The following is a 16,788-nucleotide window of genomic DNA, read 5'->3' on the forward strand; positions in this document are numbered from 1 at the left end:
AATTTCAGTGGTATGACTAATTTGGCTTTGCTATAGGTGAGGCAAACCCAGATGTTCAAGATGGGAGCAAAAAAAACCAAACTATCCATCATTTTGGCAGACTAGGCAACATGCTCCCAAAAAATCTGCTCAATACAGTTACACCTTGTCTGGGCCTACCCTCCATGACCCAATCAAAGAGAATAGCCTATACTAAAAGAACATGATGATGATGATTGTTCTGCCTTTTTTTCAGTCATAAGAAAAATATAAGACGGTTCAAGGAGAATGAGGCCTGCAAGCCTTGTCTACCTGGCATATATTCTTGTGCACAATTTCTGTGAATATTTTCCTTTGTCTGCTCGCTCACTGTTGTTTCAGCTAGCCAGGCTTAGTGATTGAGTCAAATGTCAAAAAATGAAGGCTGTATATACTGTTTGTTATACTCTGTTCTCCATGCACTTACACAACTTAGTCTGAAAATCCTTTCTTACACTTCAAAAACTAAGAAGGGTAAGATCCTACTTCTTCCAACAGCACTACAGAATATTATTGCAGTCAACAGTACTATCGCTTTTGAAGTACTTCAATGCGTTACTCTCCAGTATCTCTGTGAAACTAGTGAAAAACTTCAACCTATAAAAACACAGCAGTAAAATTCATTCTACAAATCAAGATTTGATCATTTCACACTACTGCTTATAGAACTACACTGGTTATTGTTAGAAAATAGAATTTAAACTTAGTAGTGTGAATAAGATGAGGAGACACCTAGTGAAGCTCGAAGAGTGATCTGAAATTTGGCAGCTAAGATTTAATGCTAAGAAATGCAAGGTCATGCATAAGGGATACAAAAACCCAAGGGAACAGTACAGTTTAGGAGGTGAAGAACTTTGGTGCATGAAGGAGGATCAGAACTTGAGTATGATAGTATGTAATGGTTTTAAGGTGGCCTAACAGGTTGAAAATTCTACAGCAAAAGCTAGAAGGATGCTAGGGTAAATAGGGAAAGTAATGGCCAGTAGGAAGGAAGTATTGATGCCATTGTAAAACACTCTAGTGAGACCTCATTTAGAATATTTTGTACAGTTCTGGAGACTGCACCTTCAAAAAGATATAAACAGGATGGCTACTAAAATGGTTATGTAAGTCGGTGTTTCTCAACTCAGTTTATGCATATTCATTGTGGATATCCAGAAAACCTGACTGGCAAGGTTTCATGGCTCCATGTTATTCCCTTCTGGTTGGGCTGAGAATTTTTCAGCACCCCCTTGTACCAGCCATGAAAATTACAAGTTATTCCACATATTCATCTTTCTCTGAATTCAAGAGGGCCTGGGATAGGCATGTGGGATCTCTCAGAGAGCGAAAGAAATAATGGTTACTGCGGATTGGCAGACTAGGCACATCATGTCTGAAGTTTCTGTAACCCTTCCAAAAATCACTCTGATGTTTGGTCAATGAAATATTGTTCCGCTGCTGCAATCACCTCTGAATCCCTTAAATTGTCGCCATTTCAAACTCTTTTTAAGTTTTGAAAACAGATGGAGCAAGATCTAATGAGCAGGGTGGATGGTCTGTGCACTGAAACCCCAACATCCATTGTTTTACTAGCCTTGTGAGTGGATGCATTGTCATGCAAAATAAGAACTCCTTCTCATTTTGCCTTTCAATGCCTCCTTTAATTGGCACAGCAAAGTACAGTAGTGGTCTGCATAATTGTTTTGCTCCTTGGAAGATAGTCATTACAACGCCTTCCTGATCCCAAAACACTGTGAGCATGATCTTTCCTGCTAACTTTTAGGTCTTGAATTTCCTTGGCCTTGGAAAACCAGAGTGCCACCATTGCATAGACTGTTATTTTGTCTTAGGATCATAGTTGTTTCATTAACAGTAACTAGTTCCAAAAAGTTGGCACCAGCTCACTGAAAATGCTGCAAAATTAACTTGAAAGTGTCAAACATTTGGGCACCCACAAAAGGGTGAACTCACAAATAATACAAAGAAAGAGGAGTATATGACGATACAGAAACAATAATTATAATATATGTATCTAGATGGTATAAATAGATAAGATTCACATATTTAGCTCATGTATTGTAACACTATTCCTGAAGCTCATCACCCAATGTGTTCCCTGGATATCTAGTGTTTCAGCAATTGTTTTAGCTGATATTCGCTGATCTGCCAAAATCAGGTCATGCAAAAGAAACAACCAAAAAGCAGTAAAGTCAATAGGTTATAATGGTGGTATCTTGGACAAAAAAACGTGTAAGCAGGGTAGAACACCCTTAACTAACCCAAACCTAAACCCAAAATAATGACAATGAAACAGGATATCCTCAGTGTGAAGGATTGGCGAGGGGAGGAGAACCCCCAGCGCTTAACACACTAAGGCAGAGGCGGGAAGCCCCTACCTGCACACCATCACTGGATATCTCACATGTGCCTAACACAATTAGTGGATAGTAGTGCAGTAAATAATAAATAATGATACGGTGACTAATAAATGAATCACACAAAAAGAGGGCCAAGATACCACCAGCCAACCCCAGAAAAAATTAAACTTAGCTTGAATTGACGAATGGATGATATCCTTCCAATAGTAAAACGTCCAAAACGAATTCAAGAGCTTGTTCTTCAGGCTGGGTTCAACCAAGCCTGGTTTCGGTGACAAGGTGTCCCTTCATCAGGAACCCATTAAAGTTGAAATGCTGAAGACATCAAAAGCGTGAAGGACTGCAATCCAAGCCGGCTGGAGGGACATGTTTTTTGTCCAAGATACCACCCTTAGAACCTATTGACTTTACTGCTTTTTGGTTGTTTCTTTTGCAAGTTCCTCTGGCAGTGTTCTTTTTGGAGTTTTTTTCCATTTGTAAAATCAGGTCATGGGCATGGTCAACAATTTCAGAAGTTCACACCATTTGATGCCTCCTAGACCTTGTTGCATCTTTGGTCTTGAAATCTCCATGCTGAAAGTTTGCACACCTCTTCATTATGGAGTACGATGGGCATTTGTCGCTCAAAGCTTGCATTAAACATTCATGGATTTCCTTTGGCATTTTCTTCTGCAGGAATCGGAACTTCATGACAGCTCATAAAGTCCCACACTTGAAAATTCTACTTTGTTGACATGGTTCAATTGGTGATCTGAAACAATATCAAAATAGCATTACAATTCTGAAAATTGGCACTTTGCAAAATAAAATAATACACTTTTAGCTACAGTGGCAAAATAATGCTCAGAATTTAGGAAGTTGGTTGGGGTGAGAACTTTTCAGTAATCCCTCATAGATGTCTACTGTATGCAGCACTGTCCATAAGCTTGTTAAAGAGAGTTCTTGCTTTACACTGTATCCGAGAGAGAAAACTAGAAATGAGGTTCTGAGACCTGGAGAGTTTTTCCATCTTGTTGATAACATCCCCTTGTGTGCCTGATTAACTACCTTTCTGAAGCTGTACTTTCGAGATGGGTTTTACTTTTATATCATCAGGTCATATGAGAAGACCAGTAAAACTGCCTTGTTTTCCAGACCATGCTCAACTAATGCAGCCTAAGGAGAAATGCACCACATGATTCATGTGTTTAAACATCTTGACCCACCGACTGACTGCTGAAGGATTTTATAGAAAAAAAAAGTACTAGAAAATTTATTTTTGTGACCAAAATGTGTAAATTGTTAGATGAACAATATTCAAGTAGATCTGAATATTCATTGTGGCTATCCTGAAAAAAAGAGCAGTTTGCTGCTCTCAGATTGGAGTTGAAGTTTCCCCCTAATTGTTCAACATAGTCACTTGGTTTGGGAAGTATTAACTTTACTTTAAATTTTCTAGCTTTATAACTTTTTTTACACTCACTAATGTTGCAAGCAAAGTCTATTTTCAGTCATGTGACCAAATATTGCATCTGATTCATCTCTATTGAAGTTCTGCTATTCAACAAAAATCTGTATCCCCAGTTGTCTACTAAATTTGTGTGTAACTGATGTATATTATGTGTTTGTTTTGCAGGTATTTTGATGGGAATCTAGAAAAATTGTTTGCAGAGTGTCATGTAATAAATCCTAGTAAAAAGTCTCGAACACGGCAGATGAATACCAGGTCGTCAGCGCAGGACATGCCCTGCCAGATCTGCTACCTAAACTACCCCAATTCAGTGAGTATCCAAAAGAACAGGGCAGGAAGAAAGTTTTAATATGCAGTTTAGAAATGTAACATATAAGGACCCTTAACATACAGATAAAGAGAAGCAGAAAGTAAGACTGAAACTTGTTTTATAAAATATCTTTTGACAGGAGACAAATTGTAATGTTGTAGGATTTAAGTTTAATTCAATAGCTAAAACACCTGCATCAGATTTTAGAAAGTGCACGTTAGCAGAAAATTAATCAGAATATTGCATGCATATCTCTAACTCAGTGTCTCAAACTTTCTCGAGCCTCACTAAAGATAGTGTCCACAGCTCGCATCCAGAAATGCGTGGACGTCGCCATGATGATATCACGCACATTGACATCCACGCATGCGTAGAGGCCCTCTAGACAGGCCCTGAAATGCCAGTAGGGTAACCCCAACCACAGACCTCCCAAGCTCCACCCTAGACCCACCCAAGCTTTTCCCCAGATCCTGCCCCCTTTACTAATTGTAATGCAATTTTTTCCATTCATTTTTATATACAGCAGATATAAAATCTCAAAATACATTTCAATCACTATATTGAAAATAAAATCATTTTCCCTACCTTTGTTGTCTGGTGACTTTATTTTTCTGTGCTTTTAACTGTTTACAGGGCTCATTGACTTGTTTTTCTCTCCATCTTCACTTTCTGCCTTGCATCTAACTTTGGCATTAATTTAACATTCAATTTTTCTACTTCTCAAAATCTACTTTTTCCATGTCTTCCCTTCCCTTCCTATCTCTCTCTCCTTCCCTCCCTATTTCCATGATCTCGCATCTCTCTCTCCCTCCCCCCCCAGTGGTCCAACATCTCTCTCCTTCCTTCCCAGTCCAACATTTCTCCCTCCTTTCCACCAGTCCAACATTTTTTTTTTCTTCCTGCATGCTTCTCCTCTGGTCTTCCTTCCCTCCCTCAACCAACATCTCTCTCTATCTCCCTCCATGAGTCCAACTTTTCACACTCTGCCCTCTCCTCCTTCCCCAGAGTGTAACATTTCTCCTCTCCTTTCTTCCTCCCCATCCATCTCGCCCTCTCCATGAGTCCCACACTTTCTGCCTCCTGCATGCTTTCTCTGTCCTTGCCTTTTCCCTCAAGTGCCATCCCACCTTCCCATCCCCCAACCCAACATGCTCTCTCCCTATGCACCATCTCACCTTCCCCTCCGGTGTGTAGCACCTTTCCTTTCCCGTCCTTTCTGCCAGATCCAGCAGCATTTCTCTCTTCCTTTTACCTCCCCCTGTCCAACAGTACCCCATCTCCCTTCCTTTTATCTCCCCCCATGTCCAGCAGTACCCCTTATTCCTTCCCTCCTCAGTAATACTCCTCCTTTCTCTAGCCTAGCGGCAGCTCACTGTGTGTTTTAACTTAGCCACACAGCTGCCGCTAGCAGTAGTTTAGCCGTAGTTTCATCAGGCAACCCCAGGGCCTTAGCTAGGCTGACCCGCCTCACATCATCGAAGTGGGCCGGCCTAGCAAAGGCCCCGAGACTACCTGATGAAACCACGTGTAAACTAATGCTAGTGGAGTTAAAATCACACTGAGCTGCCGCTGCTGGTCTAGGGGTGGGGACAGAAGAAGAGGAAAGCAGGAGTCTCGGCAACAGAAGGCAGGAAGATGCAAGTCAGCTGATGCCTATGCTGGAGCCTCTATTCATGCCCTATGCCGAGGCACACTAGTGTGCCGCAGCACACAGTTTGCGATACACTGCTCTAACTGGAAGCTTGACTCATGAAAGAAATTTGGCAGAGGTCTATAAAATTCTGAGAGGGGTACAATATCTAACTAGAGAACATTTGTCTATTTACCCTTTCAAGAAGTACTAAAACTTAGTAAAGCTACATACATAATCTGCAGATGTAAAACACAAATCTACACATTTCAAAATGTATACAAAATGCAGTTGTTTTCACATAACATCCTACAAGCCCAGTGTGCCTATGTTTTGGCAGATAGCTACAACAGGGCTACAAAATTGTTTAGAGCACCAATTTGAATGCAGTTCATGGTGATATTGGAAGGTAAAACAGAATCTTGTGATGCTTGCCTTCACACCTGTATGTGCTAATGATATTAGAGATCAGATCTGGTACTTCCTCCCTGATGTGTATTGGGAGGACTTATCACAGATGTTTTCCATACTCTACATGTATCACTTTAAACAGTGAAACATCAGATACTATTTGCAAACATCACAAATAAGGTAGGTTGGTGCTCTTAATAATTTTCTATGCAAAATATGCCCATGTCAGGTTTTTAGGATGGGGTTTTAGGAGATCTTGCCTCATCAATTTGCTTGACTTCTTTGAAGGTATGTATAAACATGTGGATAAAGGTGAGCCGGTTGATATAGTGTATCTAGATTTTCAGAAAGCTTTTGGTTAAATTTCTCAGGAGCCTCTCGTGAGGAACTTTAAGTGTCAAGGGGTAGGTGGCAAAGTTCAGTTGTGGATTAGGAATTGGTTATCAGATAGAAAACAGAGGGTAGGGTTAAATGGTGATTTTTCTCAGTGGAGGAGAGTAAACAGTGGAGTGCTGTACTGGGACCTGTGCTATTTAACTTATTTATAAATGATCTGGAAATTGGAACGATTAGTGTCATCTGCAAATTGAACCACCTCACTCAACTGTTCAAAGTTGTTAAATACGCATGCGGATTGTGAAAAATTGCAGGCGGACCTTAGGAAATTAGAAGACTGGGTGTCCATATGGCAGATGAAATTTGATGTGGACAAATGCAAAGTGATGCACATTGGGAAGAATAACCTGAATCACAGTTACCAAATGCTAGGGTCCACATTGGGGATTAGCACCCAAGAAAAGGATCTGGACATCATTGTAGACAATACAATGAAACCTTTTGCCCAATGTGCGGCAGCGGCCAAAAAAGCAAACAGAATGCTAGGAATTATTTTAAAAAGGATGGTTAACAAGACTAAGAATGTTATAATGCTCCTGTATCGCTCCATGGTGCAACCTCATCTGGAGTATTGCGTTCAATTCTGGTCTTCTTATCTCAAGAAAGATATAGTGGCGCTAGAAAAGGTTCAAAGAAGAGCGACCAAGATGGTAAAGAGGATAGAACTTCTCTCGTATGAGGAAAGACTAAAACGGTTAGGCTCTTCAGCTTGGAAAAGAGATGGCTGAGGGGAGATATGATTGAAGTCTACAAAATCCTGAGTGGAGCAGAACGGGTACAAGTGGATTGATTTTTCACTCCGTCAAAAATTACAAAGACTAGGGGACACTTGATGAAGTTACAGGGAAATACATTTAAAATCAACAAGAGGACATTTTTTTTTTCACTCAGAGAATAGTTAAGCTCTGGAACAGGATGTGGTAAGAGCAGATAACGTAGCTGGTTTTAAGAAAGGTTCTTGGAGGAAATGTTCATAGTCTGTTACTGAGAGAGACATGGGGGAAACCACTGCTTGCCCTGTATCGGTAGCATGGAATATTGCGACTCTTTGGGTTTTGGCCAGGTACTAGTGACCTGTATTGGCCACCATGAGAACGGGCTACTTGGCTTGATGGACCATTGGTCTGACCCAGTAAGGCTATTATGTAATAAGACTAATACATCTTTGTGGGGTTTTTTAATGTTTAAATCTTTTTATTGAAATTTCAAAGTTAAATAATGTCATATTACAACTAAATAACATCAAATAAATCTATGTACATAAGTATTTTAACCAATTATCCTCGTGGCTATAAATAACTCCATTATCCAATCTTTCCCTTCCTCTCTGTAAGACCTTGGTTCAGTACAGTTGATTTTTTATATATATATATATATTTATTTATTTATTTCATATGAATGATTTGCCTGTTTTCAGACTTTGAGAAAGCCATGGTTTTCTTTGGCATGAGCAATAAGGACTGAACCTGCTCTTATGGGATCCTGTTGGATACTTGTGATTTGACTTGGCTGCTGTCAGAGGCAGAATGCTGGACTTGATGGCCTTTGGTCTGACTTGTTATATGGCACAACTTATGTTACAATTCCATTGATTAGACATGCTTCCAGCAGCAGCAATTCTTATGTTCTTGTAATTAGAAAATTTGAGGTACAGGTTATACCACTCTTGAGCTTTGCACTAAAGGCCATTGTAGAATAGAGCACTTGTGTAGCTAACCACAACTAACAGTGCTGGAAATGTATTGTTAATATAATATTATGTTTAAGACTTCAGTTGTACAGCATATGCGTGTGTGCACTCTCTTGATTTGTAAATGGTTACAAAATCAAAACTTATTGGAATATACACACACACTCTTGATTTGTAAATGGTTACAAAATCAAAACTTATTGGAATATACACACACACTCTTGATTTGTAAATGGTTACAAAATCAAAACTTATTGGAATATACACACACACACACACACACACGATTTGTAAATGGTTACAAAATCAAAACTTATTGGAATATAGTAGCAAGATCTTACACAATCGCATGCACCAGGTGGCCTACGAGATCACCGTGTTCCTCAAGTGGCCCCAGAGTTCACTGGACATTACTGTTTGTGACTTTTTCCTTTGGGGGGTATGTGAAAGACAAAGTGTATGTACCTCTACTACCCACAATTATGAATGATCTGCAGGAACGCATCACTGAAGCTATAAACGCGATCATGCCGAATATGCTTCGGAGAGTCTGGTCCGAACTCGATTGTCGCATCGATGTTTGCTGAGTACCAGATACCATATGAAACTTTGTGAGTTGATAAAACTGTAGCCTCAAAGGTGAAATAATATTCTAATAAATTTTGGTTTTGTAACCATTTAAAATTAAGGAGTGTTTTTGTGGGCACCCTGTATATATATTAATTTGTGTGTGTGTGTGTGTAGTAAATGTTCTTGTTTCATCATATGTTCATATTCCAAAGCCTATTTCTGTTGGCAGGTGTGGTTGAAAGACTCGGGGCCATGGTAAAAGAAAAATACTATGGTGGGAGGGATTTTTGTTTTACTGGCGATTCTCAGTACAATAGCATGTAAATTATGTGTGCGTGGAAAATCGCCAGTAAAGGGGGAAGGAGGAGCTGTGCTCAGAAGAAAATTAATTAGCACAACTTTTCCTCCTGCCCGTCTGCTAGTCAAAAAAAATAAAAAGCAGCCCCTGTTCTCCCTCCTGAACTGGCAAGCAAGAGGTGCTTTTTTTTTTTTTTTTAATGGGTGCAGCTTTTTGTGCACAGCACACAAGAACTACGCCTGTAACCCTACCACCATACAAGCTTTGTGGTCTGGTGGGCTTCCCCCCAACCTCCCCCATGACCTACTGGCGGTAGGCTTTCCCCCACCATACAAGCCTGGTGGTCTAGTGGGCTTTCCCTCTATTCCGACCCCTCCTCGTATCTTTTTTAGAAGACCGACAGGAAGGATGCTCATTCACTCCTGCTGGCAGGCCTACCTCCTCGGTGCATCTCAAGATGAACTGGAAAGGGGAAGGCCCACCATTTTGAAGAGGCGGGGAAGGAGGAGATTTTTTTTCTTATAGGTGCAGCTCATGTATGCTGTGCACACATAACAGCTGTGCCCCCTCCAATGCACCTCCACCCCATGCAGAAGATCAGCAGGAAGCATGCGGCAGGCGGAAATAGGCACGCATTAGGTGGAGGAGCATCGGCATGAGCATTAGACCACCAGTCTTTTTTGGGATTACTTATATGAGAAATTGGGGCTGATGTCGGGTCTGAGCTGCTTTATTCTTGTCAGCGCCTAAGCCAGACAGACTTCAGGGGAGGGACCTTAGGCTCCTCCCTGTGCATCACATAGTGCACCGGAAAGGAGAAGGCCTGTCATTTTCGACGGGAGGGACTAGGAGCTGAAGGGACCATGCTTAATGTTTAACAAAGGTACCAGAGGGGGGTCAGGGGAGCATGTGGCAGGAAGGAGTGGGCATCCCTCCTTTTTTTTTTTCTTTCAGGAGATAGGGGGGAGGAGAGGGGATAGTTGGGGGGCCTCTATTGGCATGAGAGAGTGGGCATCCCTCCTGGGGGAATATATACACACACACACACACACTATTTGTAAATGGTTACAAAATCAAAACTTATTGAAATATAGTAGCAAGATCTTACACAATCGCATGCACCAGGTTGCCTACGAGATCACCGTGTTCCTCAAGTGGCCCCAGAGTTCACTGGACATTACTGTTTGTGACTTTTTCCTTTGGGGGTATGTGAAAGACAAAGTGTATGTACCTCTACTACCCACAACTATGGATGATTCGCAGTACTGCGTTCATCTTGGACCCAGCCTTGCTTTGGTCAAAATTAAGGTCCCAAAGACATGCTTCATTTCCATGTGCAAAAACACTGTTATACAGAGTAGAGAGTGACATGGGGAAAAAATTTGACCCCCCCCGTCCCCGCGAGCTCGGTCTCCGCCCCCGCAAACCATCTGACCCCATCTACACAAGCCTCGAATAGTTTTATACTGAACTTATTTTATTAAAGTATAAAAAGAAACAATATTGTGTACAATTGTCATTATATAAATTTCTGGCTGCTGAACTAGAGAAAGAGATGTTCAGCTGGCAGGTCTTTGTTTATAAATGTTTATCAACGCAACTAATACTACAGTATAATTCCGTTATAACGGACTTCAAGGGACCTGAAAAAATGGTCCGTTATATCCAGAGTCTGTTATATCCAGAGTTGCATTTTTTAAAAAACTTTATTTAGGGCAACTTGAAACAACGTAAATCGTTGAAGTCACTGCACAAGCATTTCAGCAACATCAAGAACAAAACTCAGCAAAACATTGATACGGCATGAAATGATTGCAAACCAGAACACTGTACATTTTTTTTCTGGGCTGCATTTTGATACTATTTCATCAGCATGCCACGTGCCTTGTAGGCGGAGCCTGCATGTCTGTTATAGCCGAATAAAACTACAGCTAAAAGCGGCTCTGGGGACCAAAATAGTTGTCCGTTATATCCAAAAGTCCGTTATATGCGAGTCCGCTATATCCAATAAATTTCTGTATGTTTATAATGGCACTCAGCTGGGACCAGAGAACCTCATCCGCTATAGGCGAGGTTCCGTTTTAAGCGAGTCCGTTATAACAAGATTATACTGTACGAAGGAAGGGTTAAGGGAGGGGGTGTGCCAAACTAATTTTTAAATCCAGATCTTCCTCTTCCCTGATAACCTGCTGCCTATCTGTGCATCTCTCTCAGGCCAGGCAACAGAATGATCAAACAGCAGTGTCCCTTAGCAGTCTGTAGTGACCACCTGTTCACTGGTTCTGTGGGATCACAGTGGCTGATTCAGTCTTCCCAAAATCACCAAGTGATGAATTATTCTTACAGTCTCTGCGCTTCAGTGACATTCTGTTCTTCATTCTGAGTAGAAATCAGCTAGGTAGATGGGAAGAAGATTGGCATGGAAAGAGTGTTTTTTGCTTTTTCACCCCATGGGTGGGGGCACTCTGAGGTCTACTGGAAATCATGACCCAGGAGTGAAGCCAAGCAGTGTAGTTCCTCCTTCCCTTCCCCTTACCTTCATGGCAATTTCTAATTTTGTTTCTACAAGCAACTGGAGCCTTGAAGTTGCGTATGGCTGCCAGAATGTTTTCCTCTGATGCAACTGGAAACAGGAAGTTGCGTCAGAAGAAAACTTTCTGGCAGCTGCACGTGATGTCAAAGCTCCAGCTGCTTATAGAAACAAAATTAGAAATCACCACGAAGGGGAGGGGAGGGAGGGAGATGCCCAGATGGACGGCGGTGATCGTTAGTAAGGAGAGAGGGGGCTGCTGGACCGCACAATCGGTGACCGCATGTGCTCCTTCCCTTAACTGTGGAGACAAGGCCATTCACCGCTCCATGGGGTGGTGAATGACCTCCCTGTACCCAAGGCGACCATTTTTTTTTTTTGCCACCGTTTTGATGGGTTAGCCTCTTAACAGCCACCGTGTCATTCTCTAATACAGAGCTATCTTTGGCGTCCTATTGTGTAACATGCAAATGAGCTAGAGGTGTGATGTTTTACAATGCAGTTAAGCTTGTTGTAAGAGAAATGGTACTTATTTTAATTGCTTACCCTAGACTTCAGGAAACCCAATATTTCTAATAGCCCTGGTGTTTATCAAAAACAATATGGTGGGAGGTGTATACTTATATAGAGATATAGATTCAATTGATGTGTGTGTGATATGACTGTTCTTTTATGTTAAATTTGTACTCTGCTGACATTTGTCATTTTACTTAAATAATTTGTCCTTCTGTGTCCTTCTGTGACGTTTTAATGTGTATATTTCTAACCTGTATCATTTCCTATGAGAATTCAATTTTCCTCTTCCCAAGGTCCCCTTATTAATTGCATTTAATACTTTAGTTATTTCACTATTATTAAAATATACAATTGTTTTGTTAAGCTATACCTATGGTGAATCTCTTTATTAGAACAGTTAATAACTTTTAATAAATTACTTTTGGGGTAAAAAATTCATGATTGATAACAGCAATATTACTCTTTATTTGTATTTTCTGCTTTGAGGGTTTTTTTGGTTTTTTTTTCTAAATTGGAAATTTCCTACCTTTTTTGGCTTCATTTTGTACATTCATGTTGGATTTTTTTTTTTTTTTACTTTTTACCTGAGTTAGAATCTTTTTAATGAATGTAAATTGACTGTGAGCATACATTATATTGTGTCCAATGCAAGACATCTGTTAAATCCCAATAGCATACAGTTTTTATAATTTATATCCAATGTTTCTTATTTTCCCCCTCCGAATTATACAAACATTTTTTTAAAGTCATCATAATGAATAATGTACACTGACAAATGCGCATCCATATAGATAATTCTCATCTTCTAGACTGGTCCCTACCAGCAGATGGAGGTTAAGAACTGAAGTCTTCCAGCGACATCACCAGTTTAACAGCTGGTGCAGCCTAGAATTCTGCATTATTTCTCTTCCTTCAGAAGATGTAAGTTGGACTAATGCAGCAGGTTTTCTTTGCCTTGGCTTGACTTCCTGGGATGCAGTCCAGAGTCTGCTTTTCTTGCAGTAGTCCTTTGGCCAGTATTGCCCTAAACCCAGTTGAGCTCAGAATGGTGCCCCTTCCCTTTCTCTCTAGAAATTAGTCCACTGCCTTCTGCATGATGAGATGTGTTGGCAGGGGATCCTGCAATCGGGGAGTGAGGTTCCTGACCCCAAGACCTTGGTGTACCCCTGCAGGGTATTTAAAAAATTTAATTTGACCTATCAGATTTTATTCTCCTGTTTGCTGGGGGAATAAAGTTCTAAAGAAAAGATAAAAGCAGGAAGAAAGTGAAAGTAGTTGAGGGCAAGACAGGTATTGGGAGCACACAGTCCTGGAAACTTGTCCCCAGTGTTTTGAATTTGGGGAGGTTTGGGGAAGACTTGGTCATTCACAGGGGCCTGGGGGGGGGGGGAGCTGCTGGTTCCTTTTTCTATGTTTGTGATAAGGATGATCAGACTTTACCTCCAAGGGATCCTGGGGAGGTGGTATTCCATGGGTACACTCCAGAATTTGCCGACTCCACTTAAGCACCTTACTGAAGGTGTATTATTTGCATTTCAACCAGGTGGTTGCTCTGCCAGCCTTTTCAGTTAAGGGGACTCTTCCAAACAGAAAACTCTCATAAATTGGATATCCATAGAGTGCTTCTGTAATACTTGGGTGCCACAAATTCCTTCTGGAAGTCTGATGGGCTTTTTGTTTTATTTCAGGGTCTGCATATGTGGGAGGCTGTGTTCAAGTTCTCTTACACATTGGATTAAGGCGACAATCAAAGTGGCCCACATTCTTCAAGGGAATACAGTTGTGGTGGAACTCTGCATGCATTCTACAAGTGCGCAGGTGACCACCTGGGTGGAGGCCCAGGCTGTTTCGCTTGCAGACATCTTCATAGCAGCAACTTGGTTGTTGTTGCTCTTTTTAAAGATTAAACACAAGATTAATGTGTTAGCCAGGGGTGGTGATGCCTTGGCAGAGCTATGATTCAGAGGGCCTTGTTGTCCCCTTCCATATAAAGTTTTTCTTTTATAGTGTGGACTGGTCTAGCAGGATATTAAGGAAGATATTAATTTGCTTTCCTTGAATCCCTCCAGACCAGTCCAGGGCCCAACCTGGACATCTTTGGTGGTGGTGGTGGCTTGTCTCTTGGCCTTGTCTGCCTTCCTTAGTGCCTTTATAGTGTGTGTAGTTTTCATTATTGAGTATTATTACTGAGTTTTGCAGTGGTCTGAAATGGTAGATCTAGTTGTCACTTTCTGCAGCATTGGCATACTGGAGAATTCCAGGTTGTCACTAGAAGATTTCAGTTCTCAACTTCCATCTGCTGGTAGAAGGACACAGTCCATTGATCTGGACTAGTCTAGAAGAATTCAAGGAAAGGAAATGAACGGTATGAAAAAGTTTACCATACAACAAAGCCCCAACATTAGAAATACTTTAAACAATGAACAGTTTCCAAATATCCAAACTTTTCTGCTTTTATTTAGTGTTACTTGGTACTTTAAATACTGAGTAAACAAATACATTCTTGAACACATGAAGGGTAAATCTTGGAGGAATGAGACTTTAAAGTGTGTATGCTTTTCAAAAACCATTCTGATCTATAGAGCAGTGAATTGCAAACTGTGTGCTGCGAGTCGCTGGCACCGGCTGACTGCCTACAGAACGTGCCTCTCATGGAAAGAGGCACGTCCTGTAGACAGTCAGCTAGCACCTCTCCTCTCTGTGCCTCTCCTGTTGAGCACTCGCCCCACTGGTGGCTCAGGGCCTGTCTGCAGGGCTTTCGCGCATGCTCGGGCGTCGTGTGATGTAATCATGTCAATGTCCATGCACTTCCAGGTGCCCTCCAGCTGCAGCCTGCTGTTTTAGCGTGCTGCAGCTCCAGATAGTTTGCAAGACTGCTGTAGAGCATGCTAGAAATGACAATATAAAGTGAATTGCAGCAAGAAAGAAACTGGTATTATATAATACTCACACTTTTTTATTTTTTGCATTTCAGTATTTTACAGGCCTAGAGTGTGGACACAAGTTCTGTATGCAGTGCTGGAGTGAATATCTAACTACCAAAATTATAGAGGAAGGCATGGGACAGGTAAAAGCCTGTATGATTATACTGCTTTATATTAACAGATGAATAACCAAAGCATTGGGAAATTCCACTGAAGACAGAACACATCGGAGGAGGCATAAGAATACTAGATCCATTTGGTACCTGTAGCATCACTTTTAGGACTTCATTGGTCAGAGCTATATGTGGTGTCCTAACTAGATAAATGAAATAACACAAACTTTGCAAACTGAGTTTTGCTTTGTCTGTAGATCTTGATCCTAGTGGGCTACTCAACAAATGTTCAATTTTGATATGTGCCTGTGCCACAATAATGTCAATGTTAATCAACAACAAGAAAGTGCCATAAAAATAAATTTTTGTCCTTGTTCCTCTAGCCACATAAATTCAGATTTACATTATCGGACAGTTTTTGCTTCTTTGCAACTAAATATAATAAACTCCATATCTGTTAATGTGGTCCTTATGGCAAAGCATCACAGTTCCATGTCATAATGTGAAATTTATTTTAACATATTTTTATTGCAGGAGTAGTTAATGCAAAAGTAATGTATGCAGTACAGTATTTTATGTTTTTTGACCATATTTTCAGCTTTGAATTTCCCTTTCCAAGCTTCCATAATGTTCTTGACAGCCTAAATTTTGTTCATACAAAGACTTTCCCAAGGATATTCAGGCATGGATGTTATTTCAGATGCTACAGATTATGTCATTCTTAACACATTTAGGTATTCTGATATTACTTGTCCTATGTGTATTGCTTTTCACCTCTTGAATTTAAGTTGAAGCTTTCTAGGGTAGGGTAAGTATATAAGCTCTCATATTTTAATCAGAATCACTGCTCTTATTCAACCACTCTGTCATCTTAAAAACCATATCAGAGGTTTGAGGTTTTTTTTTTTTTTTGGGGGGGGTTAACATCTAACCAATTTATCATTACATAGCACAGACTAAGAACTGGTTAAGAAAAACATTTTATGAAATTCTCCATACATTTGTAATTATTTTATATACAAATTTTTATAAAATTACTTTTTTACATTTGACTTTGTGATTTTAGATAATCTAGAAATATCTAGCTTCTAATATTGTAATCCACATTAAACCAGTTAATGAATACTGTAGAATAGAAACAGTAGTGTTGAATGTAGTTTCTTCTAGATAACGCAGCAAGCAAAAGGTGCTGTCTGTCAAAAAATGGAGTACAGCTGTCAAATATTTCTGTATAGCTCCATAATCCCACCCCCATACACACAAGTTTTTAGGGCTGCTAATGATGAATTTTAATGTGGACAAGTGCAATGTTATATATATTAGGGGGGGATGGACCAGATCATAGCTACATGGTGCTAGGTTCCACACTGTCGCCATTGAGGAAAAGGCCAAAAAACCCCAACAATATTAGGAATTATTAGGAAAGTAATAGAGAACAAAATAATATAATGTCTGTCTATTGCTTTATAATGAGACTGCATCTTGAGTGTACTGTGTGTAGTTCTGGTTGCTGCATCTCAAAAAATGTTATAGTGGAAAAGGGTACAGAGAAGGGTGACCAGAATAATAAAC

General features: G+C 40.4%; 1 protein-coding gene across 3 annotated transcripts in view; it reads left to right on the plus strand.

Annotated features, from left to right (window-relative positions):
• Window positions 1-16,788, plus strand: part of ARIH1 (ariadne RBR E3 ubiquitin protein ligase 1) — a 254,134-nt gene that overhangs the window by 111,492 nt on the left and 125,854 nt on the right. For all 3 annotated transcript variants that reach the window (XM_033919555.1, XM_033919553.1, XM_033919554.1), the window contains exons 3-4: window positions 3,994-4,138; window positions 15,154-15,246. In XM_033919555.1, the coding sequence (XP_033775446.1) occupies window positions 3,994-4,138; window positions 15,154-15,246 (238 nt within the window). The remainder of the gene's footprint in view (window positions 1-3,993; window positions 4,139-15,153; window positions 15,247-16,788) is intronic.

This window comes from Geotrypetes seraphini, chromosome 14, assembly GCF_902459505.1.
Source record: "Geotrypetes seraphini chromosome 14, aGeoSer1.1, whole genome shotgun sequence".
NCBI lineage: Eukaryota > Metazoa > Chordata > Amphibia > Gymnophiona > Dermophiidae > Geotrypetes > Geotrypetes seraphini.